Below are 13,796 nucleotides of genomic sequence, written 5' to 3' on the forward strand. Positions count from 1 at the left end.
ATGGCAGAGACAGAAGCACTCCCACTCTTGAACCAATGTAGCAAATGATTCATCAAGGTGAGGTGGTACCTCTTAGCCGATTTAAATGGCTTTTACAATGAAACATGCTGAAGATGTTAATTGTTAACTGCCCACTTGATATGGTGTTAAATGTAACACATATGGGTGAAAGGATAGAGATTCTACTCTTATTTTATAGTAACAATAATAAACTGAAGTTCCTGCAAGATTGAAAGGGAGATTGGAATTGCTTGGTAATCCTATAAGAAATACAAACATTTTAAAGTGAACAAAGACAAAGGATCCCTATTATTATATATTCCTTATTTTATGATCCTCTTTTCCTCCAGTGGCTTTTTGCTGGTTACATCTTCTTTCCCCTGTGAAGATTCTCCCTTAATTCATTACCAAAATATACTTCTGAAGGTTCCCCTCCAACCATTTAGTTCTCACCTTTAAATAACTGATGAGTAAATTGACCACATCAACTTCAGTTAAAAACACCTCCCTCCAGGGACTTCCCTGGTGGCACAGTGGTTGAGAATCCACCTGCCAATGCAGGGGACACGGGTTCGAGCCCTGGTCCTGGAAGATCTCACATGCCGCGGAACAACTAAGCCTGTGCACCACAACTACCAAGCCTGTGCTCTAGAGCCCGCGAGCCACAACTACTGAGCCCAAGTGCCACAACTACTGAAGCCCACGCGCCTACAGCCCGTGCTCTGCAACAAGAGAAGCCACCGCAACGAGAAGCCCACGCGCCGCAACGAAGAGTAGCCCCTGCTCCCCACAACTGCAGAAAGCCCGCATGCAGCAACAAAGACCCAATGCAGCCAAAAATAAATAAATAAAACAAATTTTTAAAATAAAAACAAACTTTCCTCCAATTTGTCTTCCCATCCACTGACCAAACTCATCCTTCCTCTGGTCCAGCAGAACCAAGAGCATGTATTAAAAAACCAGCCCATCCATCTCCTAATTTACAAAACACGACATTTTGCAAACTGTTTACTTAGGTCCATGCCAACAATATTACTCAAATGTAGTGGAGTGCAAAAACCACAGGGAATAGTGTAGTTGGCCAAGAGAAGTATTTGGGGATCTAAAATTACAGGGAAAATCATACAACATTCATTTTACTTAGTCCCAAATCTCTATCAGATGATGTTTAGCTGAAAGATTCTAAAATTGGCAGTGAGAAAGGAAAAGCTGTCTTAAAGTTTGGGCCATGCCAGGGTAGCCTTCAGAGAAGTAGGAGGAAATGGAATAAGGTGGTGTGTCCTTGAAAAGCTGTCATAATAAGCAGGGTCTGTCAGGCAAGGGATAAGCACACAGAAAAAATAGTAGAAAGAAAACCAAAGGAGAATTATTGCCCAAAGGTGAGAGGAAACAAAAAAGGAAGTAGAATTCTTTAGGTAGCGTTTAGAGGATAGTATTTACAACACAGCAAAATCAGAGATGCTGGTTCAATTCAATTCTACTCGATTCAGTTAGCATTTGTACTATGGCAAGGAACAGAGCCTGGGTACTTAAAATGACACAAAGAAAATCCTGCAGGACTTCTCTGGTGGCACAGTGGTTAAGAATCCGCCTGCCGATGAATGGACCAACACAGGTTGGATCCCTGGTCTGGGAAGATCCCACATCCCGCGGACAAATAAGCCCACGTACCACAACTACTGAAGCCCGAGCACCCTAGAGCCCGTGCTCCGCAACGAAGAGTAGCCTCCGCTCTCCGCAGCTAGAGAAAGCCTGTGTGCAGCAATGAAGACCCAACGCAGCCCAAAATAAATAAATAAATAAATATATTTTTAAAAAGTGTTTTTAAAAAAAAAGAAAGAAAGAAAATGCCACTCCCCAGGAGCTCCACGTTGATGGGGAGGCAGATGCCCCTCTCCCCTGGTCCAGCCATACCCAGAGCAAAGTAAGAGTGAAAACAGAGTGCTCCCAGAGAGGGGGAGAGAGAGCCATGATTTTCACCAGGGGATCTGAGAAACACCAAGAGGGGTGTGTAAAAAGCTGAGGCGCCCAGGAGGGAGAGGGTCTAAGCAAGTAAACAGGAACCCCTGAGAGCTCACATCTGTCAAATACTGTTGTGCGGGGGGCAGGGGGACAGCTGCTCTCCAAGAACTCTGTGTATATTACTTCATGCGGTCCCCCAACAAGCCTCTGAATGATAGCACAAACCATCATCACACCTGTCCTGTGAATGGGGTAACTTAGCCTTGCCCCAGCTCTCACAGTCCAAGGTCACATAGTGAGGATGTGTTGACAAAGTGTTAACATCAAGTTAGGTGCCTTGTATTCTAACTCCAAAGACCGAACTTCTAACCATGGACCTATACTGCCTCTAGTTCACGGCACGCAAAACTGAGGCCTAGAAAGGACAGAGAGAAAGAGGAGGAAAGCAAGAAAGGCGGGTCAGGTGGGACAGTAACAGGCAGCATTTCCTTCTTGTAACCACATTGTCTTGGGTCTAAATGACACCGTGCACACAGATTCTTGGTGCCCAAGGGACTGTGCTTACATGAAATGTTCAGTCCTTAATAATAAGCTAGGCCAATTAATAGGTGCACGTGAGCTTATACAAATACAGCTCTGATGTATTTTTCCATAAGTACCAAAACAACCACTTTGTGCCACACCAACAAATTATGTACTATTTTCTCTCCCCTAGGAAGATAGGAAACATCATTAGTAAAACATGCAGTTAGAGCGAGATAATCCTGGTGGCACAGCGGTTAAGAATCCACCTGCCAGTGCAAGGGACACGGGTTAGATCCCACATGTCACGGAGCAACTAAGCCTGTGTGCCACAACTACTGAGCCTATGCTCTAGAGTACGCGCACTGCAACTACTGAGCCCGCATGCCACAACTACTGAAGCCCGCGCACCCAGAGCCCGTACTCCACCAACAGAAGTCACCACAATGAGAAGCCTGTGCACCACCATGAAGAGCAGCCCCCGCTCACCACAACTAGAGAAAGCCCGTGTGCAGCAATGAAGACCCAACACAGCCAAAAAAAAAAAAAAGAGCAAGGTAAGATCATAGTTTCTCCCTTATCTGTAAATTATTGTGCTTAATTATCATATCAGGGTGGTTTTAAAAACATGAGCAGCTGAATGTATTATTTTCTGCATTTTTGTGTATTTAAAATATTTTATAATTAAAAATAAAATATTTAGTGGAAAAAGCGCCCAATGTGTTCCAAAGTGTTTCAACCTTTTTTAAAACCACTTTATTTAACCACCTATGTATCATTAACAATTTTGCAAGTGTCCAACTCTTGTAAAAATGTATGTATTTATCATTCAACTAACAAAAGAAAAACTGGGTGTAATAACCCTGTATGCAGCCATCTTTGTACATACTATTTAAAACTGACCTAAAGCAATGTGTAGAGGGCTCCTGCCTTGACAAGTTTCTAAATTGCTAAGTGTTAGGCTTGGCCTTCAGATTCCCACACAAAGTGTCATAAATATTGCCCAGGACAGGGTTCCTTCTGGATCACTGTTTCTCAAAAGGTGGGCCACCTCCATCAGCATCACCTGATGTGCTCATTAAATAAAAATCCCAGAGACTCTGATTCAAGAAAGCAGTTTAACAAACTCCTCCAGCGACCAGCTGCACATTCATGTTTAAGAGGCATCATAGAATCTCTTTAAAGCAGAACAAGTGGAAATGCCCAGAGGTATAACCAAAATCACCAGTGGCCAGTTCCTCACATCTTCTGCTCCCTGAAGCAGCCAGAGCTCCTGAATTAGGGAAGAAGCCACATTAGATCCACAGTCACAGACTATGTGGGAGGAGCGCAACTGAGCCTCTGCCCACCCGCCCTGGGGTCATTGCTAGGGAATCCCTGACTGCCTCAGGGGTGGCCCAGCTCTGAGCAGCCCACTTCTCAAGCCCACGTGCAGAGCATCTATGGCCTTCTATCATGAGTTGAATGGTTCCCCCCACAAAGAAAGCTGTGTTGGATTCCCGATCCCTGGTACCTTAGTTTGTGACCTTATTTGGAGACAGGGTCTTTACAAAGGTAACCAAGTTAAAAATGAGGTCATTATGGTGAGCTCTAATCTGATATGACGGGTGTCCTTATAGAAAGGGGAAATTTGGACACAAAGATAGACATGCCTAGAGGGGAAATGAGGTGAAGAAACACAAGGAGAAGACAGCCTTCTGCTAGCCAGGGAGAGAGGCCTGGAACAGATCTTCCCTTACAAGGAACCAACCCTCTCGACACACTGATTTTGGACTTCTAGCCTCCAGAACTCTGAGACAATACATTTCTGTTGTTCTAAGCCACCCAGTTTGCGGTACTTTGTTACAGGCTTGGGAGATCACACAGCGAATAGAGGCAGTGAAAGCCAGTCCAAAGCAGGGCTGCCAGGAGAGTCGAAGACCAAGACCTCAAGAGAGATGCTGCCACACTGGACGGCCAGGAAGCCTAGGGCAGTAGAAAGAACAATAAACCAAGAGCCACAGAGCTGGGGTGGGGTCTGAGCCCTGCCCCCCGTTTAAAAAGGGGGTAATAAATCATGGCTGCCTGGTCTACACTCCCAGGGTGTGAAGGTCAAGAAAATGCTCTCCAGTGCTGGCTTCTGCAGCACATATACTAATATTGGAAAGATACAGAGAAGATTAGCATGACCCCTGCACAAGGAGGACATGCATATTCACGAAGCATTCCTTTTTTTTTTTTTTAAAGTAAAAGAAAGAAAGCGAACGCCCTTCACAGGCTCCAAAGCACTGCACAAATTACCCTCCCCTCATCAGCAGCTTCTCAGCCCCTGCTCTGATCTTGGTCAGTGTTACAAGAGTGGCGACACCGCCCTAGCACTCCTAGTTGCCCTGTTCATTGCTAGGAAGAACTTGGAAGCAAAATCTGCATTTTAGGAAAACTTATTTGAGCTCCCAAACACGTTTGAGTATGTTTGGAATATCCAAGACAACAAATAACAGGCTCAGAAACAGCAGACTCCCGTGGTGGCCAAAGGTCCCCTGAACAAGGCAGGCTTCCTAAGGGCCAAGGGTTCACCGGGCAGAGAAACACTTCACTAAAGCAGGCCGGGCAGGGGCGGGAGGGCGGGGTGTTCAGGTTGGCCCAGGGGCTGCAGGGTTTCACAATGAAGGTTTAAGTATGATCGCAGTCCAGGATTTATGGTTCCTAAATGTTTGTTTTAACCAGTGCTGAGAACACATATTTGACCCAGTGTGAACTTGACCTCTGGGTCCTTCTCCCTTCACCAGGCGGTCTGTGCCGCACGACAAGATTTTCCAGCCGACCCTCCCACCCCTGCTCCCAGCACTGGGGCCGGAGCGGTGCTCCCAGCAGCTGCCACAATAAACCTCACTGTGGATCTATTGGCGAAGCAGCTGTCAATGGCCACAGCGGGCAGACGAAAGCTGTGTGATCACTCCGGGCCCAACTCCCGAGCTCAGCTAGCGCAACGCCAAGCCCAGAGGGACAGGAGACGGCCTGAAAGGCCTCTGTCACCTGCAACTCCAGCCACACCCCACACTCATGGACGATGCCCTCGACTGCGGCAACTCTAAGCACCAAGGGTAGACGTGACTATGTCTCTTCTGTATATAATTAAGGAAAATGTCTAGGGTTGGCTTTTGGGGTTTTTTTCCCCCAAAGCACTGTGGGCTGAATGCCAGTGGAAAAGCAATGGAATATCGATTTTCTGTTTCTTGCTAAGGAGAGAACAAGTCATTTGATGTGCCATGAGTTAAGTGAGTAAAAACAGACCCCGCACTCTCTACAGCTGGCTGCGTTTCTCCTCTATTCACAGACCCTGGCACATGGTAAAAGCTAAACAGATATCCGTTAAAGAAATGAAAGAACCACCCATGCATTTAGGGAGGGCCTGCCATGTGCCAGGCACCCGCTTTGGATTCAGATCTGCCATCTTTCCTGTTCCATCCACCTCATCCTGCCAACCCGGCCTCACCCTCATCTCCCCTTTATTCTTTTGTGTGGTCTGTTCCCAGGTCCAGTCTCCTCTTTAAAGCTGAGCCCACTGGCAATGTCTCTCTCTGGCCTGCGCTTACCCTGAGAGGGGCACAATAAGATTGGAACAACCAAGAGGGGGCAGGTTCAGTTTAGACAGAGGGAACAAAATGCAAAAATGGGGATAGGCCAAAAAAAGTTAACACCCTCCCAATAAATGTGAACCCCTTGGAAAGGGAACAGATGCAGTGCCTTCTCCTTTGCCCAAAATGGACATCGCTATCAGCAGTCATTCCACATTAATAACTAAAATGCCATATCCCGAGCTGTGATTTCAATTCCTAGAGACACACATACAGAGGGTGTCTGGAAAAGAAGCATTAACATGCAACTGGGCATCTCTACATAGAGACTGGGTGGCTAAAGCCCTCGGGGCTGCCATTGCGGACCCCCACATCCATTCTCTCTGCCCGTGTGGGTCTGCTGCCATTTGTTTCACATCTCTCTGATTGGCAATTTCAGGTTTGCTAAATCTTCAGTCTTCAGAAGCATTTGCCTATGGCCCATTTAAATTAAGTTTCAATCAACTAAAAACAATCCAGTCTGCCTCGAAGGGGCACCTTGTTTTCCTCACAGGATTAAGCAAACTGAACAACAGAAACACATCCCAACTCTTACGCAGAAATATTTTTTGCATCAACTGGAAAACAGTCTCTACAAACTGAAATTCTTCAGCTAAACCCTTTCAATTATCCTCAAAATAGAACTGACAATTACAAGGCATCCTTGCTGTTGATTTAAATTTAATGTGCACATTTAAATGTGCATACACATTGTATGATAACTACTACCTTTTTTTAATTTGAAGTATAGTTGTTTTACAATGTTGTGTTAATTATGTATATGATGATTACTATGGTAATAAGGAAATTCATGTTGACATGCCATTGGTTTTTGTATTTGTTAAATGTAATAAACCATATCCAAGTGCAATTGTTCAATCTCAGCATAATAAGGAAGTGAGAGAGGAAAGAGACCACAAAGCAATTGCTTTTGCAGTCTAAATTTCACTAGTATTTACCAAAGTAGTTGTAGTCACAAAAATTGGTGTCAGAATTTTTTCCATTTGATTTATGAATACCTTAGGGGAGTATTTTCCATCTAAACAGCAAGCTTTACACAAAGAGAACTAGAGATACACAGATAATCTAATATTTAGTCTCTTTCAAAGTTCTTTTAAAATAAATCATTCTGGGATACAGAACAACCCAGCCTACTTTATTTCTTTTTTCTCAGTAATCAAAGCCAGGCAGGATGGAAGTGACTGGCGTTTTCATTTATTCCTTTTTTTATTCATCTATATTGAGGTATAATTGACAAATAAAAATTGTATGTATTTAAAGTGTATAACAATGTTTTGATATACGCACACATTGTAAAATAAGCACCACAGTCAAGCTGATAAACGTACCCATCACCACACAGTTAACGTGTGTGTGTGTGTGTGCGTGTGTGTGTGTGTGTGGTGGGAACGCGCTAAGATCTACCCTCTGAAGAAATTTCAAGTATATAACACAGTACTGTTAACTATAGTCACACCGCTGTGTATTAGATCTCCAGAACTTATTCATCCTGAGGGACTGAAACTTTGTACCGCTTGACCAATATCTCCCTATTTCCCCCTCCCCCAGCCCTAAACTACTTTAAAGCTGTAATATAAAAAGGGATCCACATGTACATTCTTTGAAAAGAAGATGACAAGAAACATACATAGGGAAGAAAGAAAACCAAATAATGGATAAATGAGACAGGATTTACTTGGCTTGATTCAATAATAAACTCTAAGACTCCTTCTGGTTTCATCAAGGCTTTCACATCCATCATTCTATTTCACCTTGATACCTGTAACAATCCTAGAAAGTAGTCAAATTTGGGGTTTGTTTTGTTTTGTTTTGTTCTTTTGGCCACGCCGTATGGCATGTGGGATCTTAGTTCCCCAACCAGGGATTAAACCCACACCCCCTGCAGTGGAAACGTGGAGTCTTATCCACTGGACCGCCAGGGAAGTCCCAGTAGTCAAGTTTTTAGCACAGTCATTTCAGGATGGGAAAATATAAGGGTCAGAGAGGTCAAATGAATTCCCCAAGGCCACACAGCTAGTGAACGCTTGAGGGTTTAAACTCAGGTTTCCTGAACCCAAGGCCAGGGGTCTTTCCTGGTGTCACACTGCTTAGCCATGGACACAAGTTTTGCTGCATCAGTGGTAACCTCAGTTGTCCCATGTGAAGGTATAAGGCTCCCTCATCTCCCTGGCTCTGCACAGGGAGACAAACACAAGACCCCCCATTGAAACATATCCATCTAGCGTATATTACTTTGGATTGAGCACTGACCTAACCCAGCATCATTTTTAAAAACACAACTGTTCTTGAAAAAAGTTGTGATTTAAGCTTCCACCATTTGGGCCTGAATTAATTTGTCAGATTGGGCAGTACTGGAAGGCTAATGTTACACTGATTGCTTAGGTCCCGGTGCTGTCCAAGGGCTACCTTCTAGAAGCTGGAAGGATAACTTAAACCAAAAGCCGGAAGCATTTGTTATTGGTATCGTGAGACTAAGCCAACGGAGCAACTTCCTCTGGAACACTGTATACAGTAACTGTGCAACCCTAACTTTTCTGACAGGTAGCCTTTTGCAGCCTTTCTCTTTCTGGGTCACCAGAGGGCAAACCTGGCTAAACCGAGGCACACTTGTGCCCTTGCCTCCCTCACCTGGAGAAGCAGGAAGCCATGAGGTGATTCCTCAAGATCGGATGTTCTCCTTCTAGAGCATCTTCTTTGGACCTGCAAATCCTCAGACGACCTAAGAATGGGGTACTACTCTCTTTTCAGAGAGGGCACTCAACGGCATCATTTGTCAAGTAAACTTCTTTGAAAGTCTGAACACATTCTCTCTAATGGGCACCAAGGAGCACTCACCATCACCTATAACAACCTGCTCTGTATCTTTAATCTTTACACAGCAATACCCCACTTTGCACAGCAATGCTGCTGTCATGGATGAGCTGTCTGCACATAACAGGCAAACAACATCATAGCAGGAGTTACCGAAGGGAGGAGAGGGCATGTCATTGACCCAAGCAATTGTAAATTCAGGAAAATGCTGGTGCGCTATTGTCAAGTGTAATCTAAGAAGATGTGAAGAATTACGACAATCTAAAATGCCTGGGGCTTCCCTGGTGGCACAGTGGTTAAGAATCTGCCTGCCAATGCAGGGGCCACGGGTTCGAGCCATGGTCCGGGAAGATCCCACATGCCGCCGAGTAACTAAGCCTGTGTGCCACAACTACTGAGCCTGCACTCTAGAGCCCACGAGCCACAACTACTGAGCCCGCATGCCACGACTACTGAAGCCCGCGCACCTAGAGCCTGTGCTCCACAACAAGAGAAGCCCGCGCACCGCAACGAAGAGTAGCCCCCGCTCGTCGCAACTAGAGAAAGCATGCGAGCAGCAACAAAGACCCAACACAGCCAAAAATAAATAAATAAAATAAATTTAAAATTAAAAATAAAATGCCTACAACCCTGAGTATTTCTGACCTAGCGGTTTGAGTTCAATATCAAGGAGGCTGATTAGTGAGTTCATGTCTGCCACTACTCCTTGATCACAGCCAAATCATAACCCACCTGGACACTGCTTTTTATAAAACTAAAGCCACTATGCCAAAGTCCTGTTTCTTTCAAGGATTGAAGGCATCTTCCAACAAGCAAGTTCACCAGAATGACTGTAATAGAAATGACCATAATAGAAAAAATTTTTAATTAATTCACCAGCATTTTAAAATCCAAACCGTATACAAGACAAATTGCTAAATTTTACTTATTACACTGAATACCAAAAAGCAGCTAAAATTTTGAACGATTCTAATCCACATGTTTATGGTTCGAACTCTATGCAGAGAACACATAAGAATGCTTAACTACTCCTGAATGGAAGTAAGAATTCTTTATGTCCAGCTAGCACCAGACAGAATCAACTCGTCAAGAGGACCCTCAAAGAATATTTTACCTTAATCCTTAATTTCACAATGCAGAGGGAAGTATTTCCTGATGTTCTCAAATCTATATGCATCATTAATATATGTTTCAAAACACTCCTAAGCCTGTGTATTAGCTGGAGAAGCAATGCAGGAAAACCCACTTGTCAGTTCTGAAGAACAGTAGAGTGGTTACCTCCTAGGAAACAGGCCACAAGGACGGCAGATTCTGAGTGCTGTTTTCAGAAAGCTTTAACACTACTGATGTTTTGTTCCAGAGCAGGGGGTCCTACTTCCCATTCCCCTCCTACCATCAACTTAAAGAATGTTTTTCGTGTGTCGATATCCATGGTTAAATTAATTGCACTGGTTCTGCCATACGGCACATCCTCCAATGGGAATTTCTTTTCCTAGCCCCTGATTCACGGTGGTAACAGAGTAATTAATACCACGGTTGGGCACAAGGGAATCTTGGATGCACGGCACGGTTTTGTACAATGAATCGCTGCTGGCCTTGATACCATCATTACCCTGGCCCAGCCCTTCCTGGGTGGTGATGAAGGCTTCAGATAACGGGGTAGACTGCATCACAGACATTGCATAGCCTCTTCAAGTGACCCCTGTGGGATGCCCCGTGTGGACAGACCCACTTCACCTACTGTGCAGGGCTGCTGTGAACATGGAAACTTACGTTTGGTGCATCTCTGGGAGCCAGGGGCCTTACTCCAGCCATGGCAGCACTGCCCTCCACAGACATTGACCCTGAAACAAACAAAGCAAGACCCCTGAGTCCAGTAGTAGCGACACTGCCTTCCAGAGAACCCAAGCCTCCAGGGTGCTCCTGCAAGCCCAGCCTCCTGCTTCCACATTCCTCTGGCTTCGAAACAGGGACCCAGGATGTCCAACCCAAAGCTGCCCAAGCAGAAGGGTAAGGACAGTGTATCAGGGAAGGATGGAAGAACCAAAACCTGCATAACCTAGAACTATACAGGAGGGGAGAACAAGGTCCAAATAAACGGTTTTCTTAACTCCAAAAGTAAAGTAGAGCCAAATGTATTTTGTGTATTATCTGCACCCACGTTTTAAATTGAATCTGAGTTTCAGAGAGAGGCGTCCAAACAGGAGTGAAATCACAACGCTTGGAACCACCCCTGAAGAAAACAACAACAACAAATAAGCAAAACAAGTCTTCCCCCACACTCTCAACCTGTGATTAATGAGGAGGAGGGGCAAGGAGGACGTTTATGAACGCCCAGTAACAGAAACTATCCAACCGAAACTCCTGTCAATGCTAAGACACGCCGCCCCAGGAAAACAGACCCCACAGGTGCAGGGAAGCCAAGCTCACAATTAGTAGGATGCTGAAAACTCCAGGTCACAAAACAGGAAGTGGATCTTTACAGGCAGCCCTCCTCCAAACTTTTTTTTTTCCATTAGCTCAAGAAAAAAAATTAAACTGAGCTGCAAAGAGAAGTTTAATTGATGCTGAGGGATTAAGCTGTAGTGACTTCATGTTTACGCCCATCTTGTAGGAGTAGTTTGGTTCGCGCACAGGAGGTTACGCCCCAGGCAGAAATGCCTTTTGTGTTTACCCGCAGCTCAGTAACAATGCGATCGGAGTTTATCCTCAAAGTTCCCCGGCTTCCCCGCACTCCGCTCTTCCCGCCGCGCTGCAAGCGAGGCAGGCAGAGGCGGGCGGGGAGGAGACAACCCACCGACGGCGCACTACGCCCACGGCCGCCGCTGGGCTCCCAGGAGCCGCGTCTCCCCGGGTACCCGCGCGGGCGGCGCGCGCGAGGAAGGAGGGAGGGTGTGGGCTTACCCCTGCAGCTGCTGCTTCTGGTGAACCTGCAGCCTCGAGCCCCCACCGCTCTGGGTCTCCTGCGGCACTTTGGAGCGCACCGCTTGCCTGCCTTGTTTGGCGAACGGCGCGGCCGCCGGGTGACCGCCAGGCTTGGGGTGGAGCTGCCCGCCGGAGCCCCCGGGACGCGCCGGCTCCGGCGGTGGCGGTGGCCGGAGCCCCTGCAGGGCCGCGCCGCCGGGCGGGCTGGTGCGCCGAGTCCGCTCCGAGGGGGCCCCGGCGCCCGCTGAGCTACGGCTGTACCTGGCGTTGAGCGCGACGTTGAAGGTCCGCGGGCGCTGGGGCCCGCCCAGGGGCAAGGCGCCCGCCGCCAGGCCGGGGCCCGGGCGCACCACGTACGTGATCCTCCGCACCCGGCAGTGCACCGAGGACGCGAGCAACCCTGCCCAGAGCAGGAGCCCCCACCTGAGCCAGGCCCCCGCCATCGCGGGCCCCAGCCGGCACCCCCGGCCCCGGCCCCCGCCCCCGGCCGCGCCGCTCGCCCGGTGCGGCCGCCCACGCGCACTCAGGCTCCCCCGAGAACAACCGGGAGCCCGGGAAAGGCGGGGAGGAGGAAAACTCGGTTGCAGGAGAGGAAGTTCTGCGGGCTGCTGAACGGCCCCAGACCCCAGCCGAAAGCGGCGGGGAGGAGGGGGCGGGGTGGGGGTGGGGAACGCGGGGCCCGGGAGGGGAGGGGCGAGGGGCGCGGGCCGCGCAAGGTGAGGGTCCGCTCGCCCCGCCGCCGGCGCAGGGGCTGCCGCGCCCGGGACCCGGCGAGAGTGGGCGAGGGCGGGTGTGAGCGCGCGGGACGCTCAGCGGCAGCCCGGGCTGCAAAGTCTTTAAAAAGTTTCTCTCGCCGTGGAACCGAGTGTCAGATCTGAACAGCCAATCTCCGGCAGACGTGACGTCAGGCAGTAAATCCTAATTGGGGAAAGCGTGAGATGAGCCCGAGAACACGCCGCCACCCTCCACATCCACATCGATTGTTCCTATGGGTCGGCAAGGCAGAGGTCCCCGCTCCTCGATCCCGTCTCCCGGGAAAGGACAAAGGACTCGGCAAAGTCACTGAACGGTCCTTTCCTTCTAGAAGCCCCACAGGACTCATTTGATACTGTCTGGAAGGCATTTCCAGTCATTTTCTTATCCGTGTTTGCTCGGATACTTGCTGTGGGTATTGGATTAAAATACTAGATCGGGCCCCAGAAAGGACTGCTCGGGGTGCGCGGAGTGTCCATCGAAAGTGTTTAGATGGTTCCCTTTGGGATTGTAAACTCCGCGTGACTGTTTCTGAGTGTGCAGCTTCTGGTACCCTACTCCTCTCTTGGCATGTACCAGGGTGGGCAGCAGGGGGCGCCCTCGTAGACTGGGAAAACCGCAACAGGAATCGACCCCGCAGGCAGCCCTGCTCCTGGTGAAAAGGCCTCTATGACAGGAATACAGGGCTTAGGATCCATGATAACGCCAAGCCATTATTAGTCTCTTTTTAAAGTCAGATCAGTTCCCTGGACCCCTATCCGAAAGGAAAGGATCACTCACCGGAGATGACACAAAATCACATTAAGGGAGATGCAGAATGTCCCAGGGGACAGAGTCCCTGGGGTCAGGGTGCTTTTGGGTGGAAACCATGAAATAGTAACATATTTACTTCTAGCATTTGAATTTAAAACGGTGTCTCCAGCAGCATTCACGCTTTTATTACATGAATGCAATAGAAAACCCCGCATTGGCTAGTGGACAGTTGGTAGCAGGTGACAATGGTTTAAAAAGAATTAATAGAAACGATTTAAAGTTGAAGAAACTTAATCCCTTAATCTATTTTTTCTGTACATTGGAGAAAGACCTCCAATATTTGATTTGGCAGGAGAGGGTCTCAGTCCATCTGTCTGACCACCAGTTTCATGTGAGAACACACTCTGAGAGCCAGGCACAGAATAAACAGCATTTGACCAGAGGGAGAGACCT

The 13,796-nt window shown here is 47.6% G+C and overlaps 1 protein-coding gene and 1 non-coding gene across 8 annotated transcripts in view; one reads left to right on the forward strand and one right to left on the reverse strand.

Annotated features, from left to right (window-relative positions):
• The window catches only part of LTBP1 (latent transforming growth factor beta binding protein 1), a 424,762-nt gene extending 412,097 nt beyond the window's left edge, over positions 1 to 12,665 (reverse strand). For 2 of the 7 annotated variants that reach the window (XM_033838748.2, XM_033838744.2), the window contains exons 1-2: positions 11,817 to 12,663; positions 10,686 to 10,756 (exon numbers count right to left, since the gene is read on the reverse strand). In XM_033838748.2, the coding sequence (XP_033694639.1) occupies positions 10,686 to 10,756; positions 11,817 to 12,280 (535 nt within the window). In that variant the 5' untranslated portion in view covers positions 12,281 to 12,663. Of the gene's footprint in view, positions 1 to 10,685; positions 10,757 to 11,816 lie in introns of all 7 variants that reach the window. The other 5 variants (XM_033838747.2, XM_019943233.3, XM_033838749.2 and 2 more) reach the window with 3 other exon arrangements.
• LOC117307981 (U6 spliceosomal RNA) lies at positions 4,594 to 4,700 on the forward strand. Its single transcript, XR_004521922.1, has one exon. It is a non-coding gene; the product is annotated as a U6 spliceosomal RNA (small nuclear RNA).
• Positions 12,666 to 13,796: the final 1,131 nt, after the last annotated feature.

The sequence above is a fragment of the Tursiops truncatus genome, chromosome 14 (assembly GCF_011762595.2).
Source record: "Tursiops truncatus isolate mTurTru1 chromosome 14, mTurTru1.mat.Y, whole genome shotgun sequence".
Classification (NCBI taxonomy): Eukaryota; Metazoa; Chordata; class Mammalia; order Artiodactyla; family Delphinidae; genus Tursiops; species Tursiops truncatus.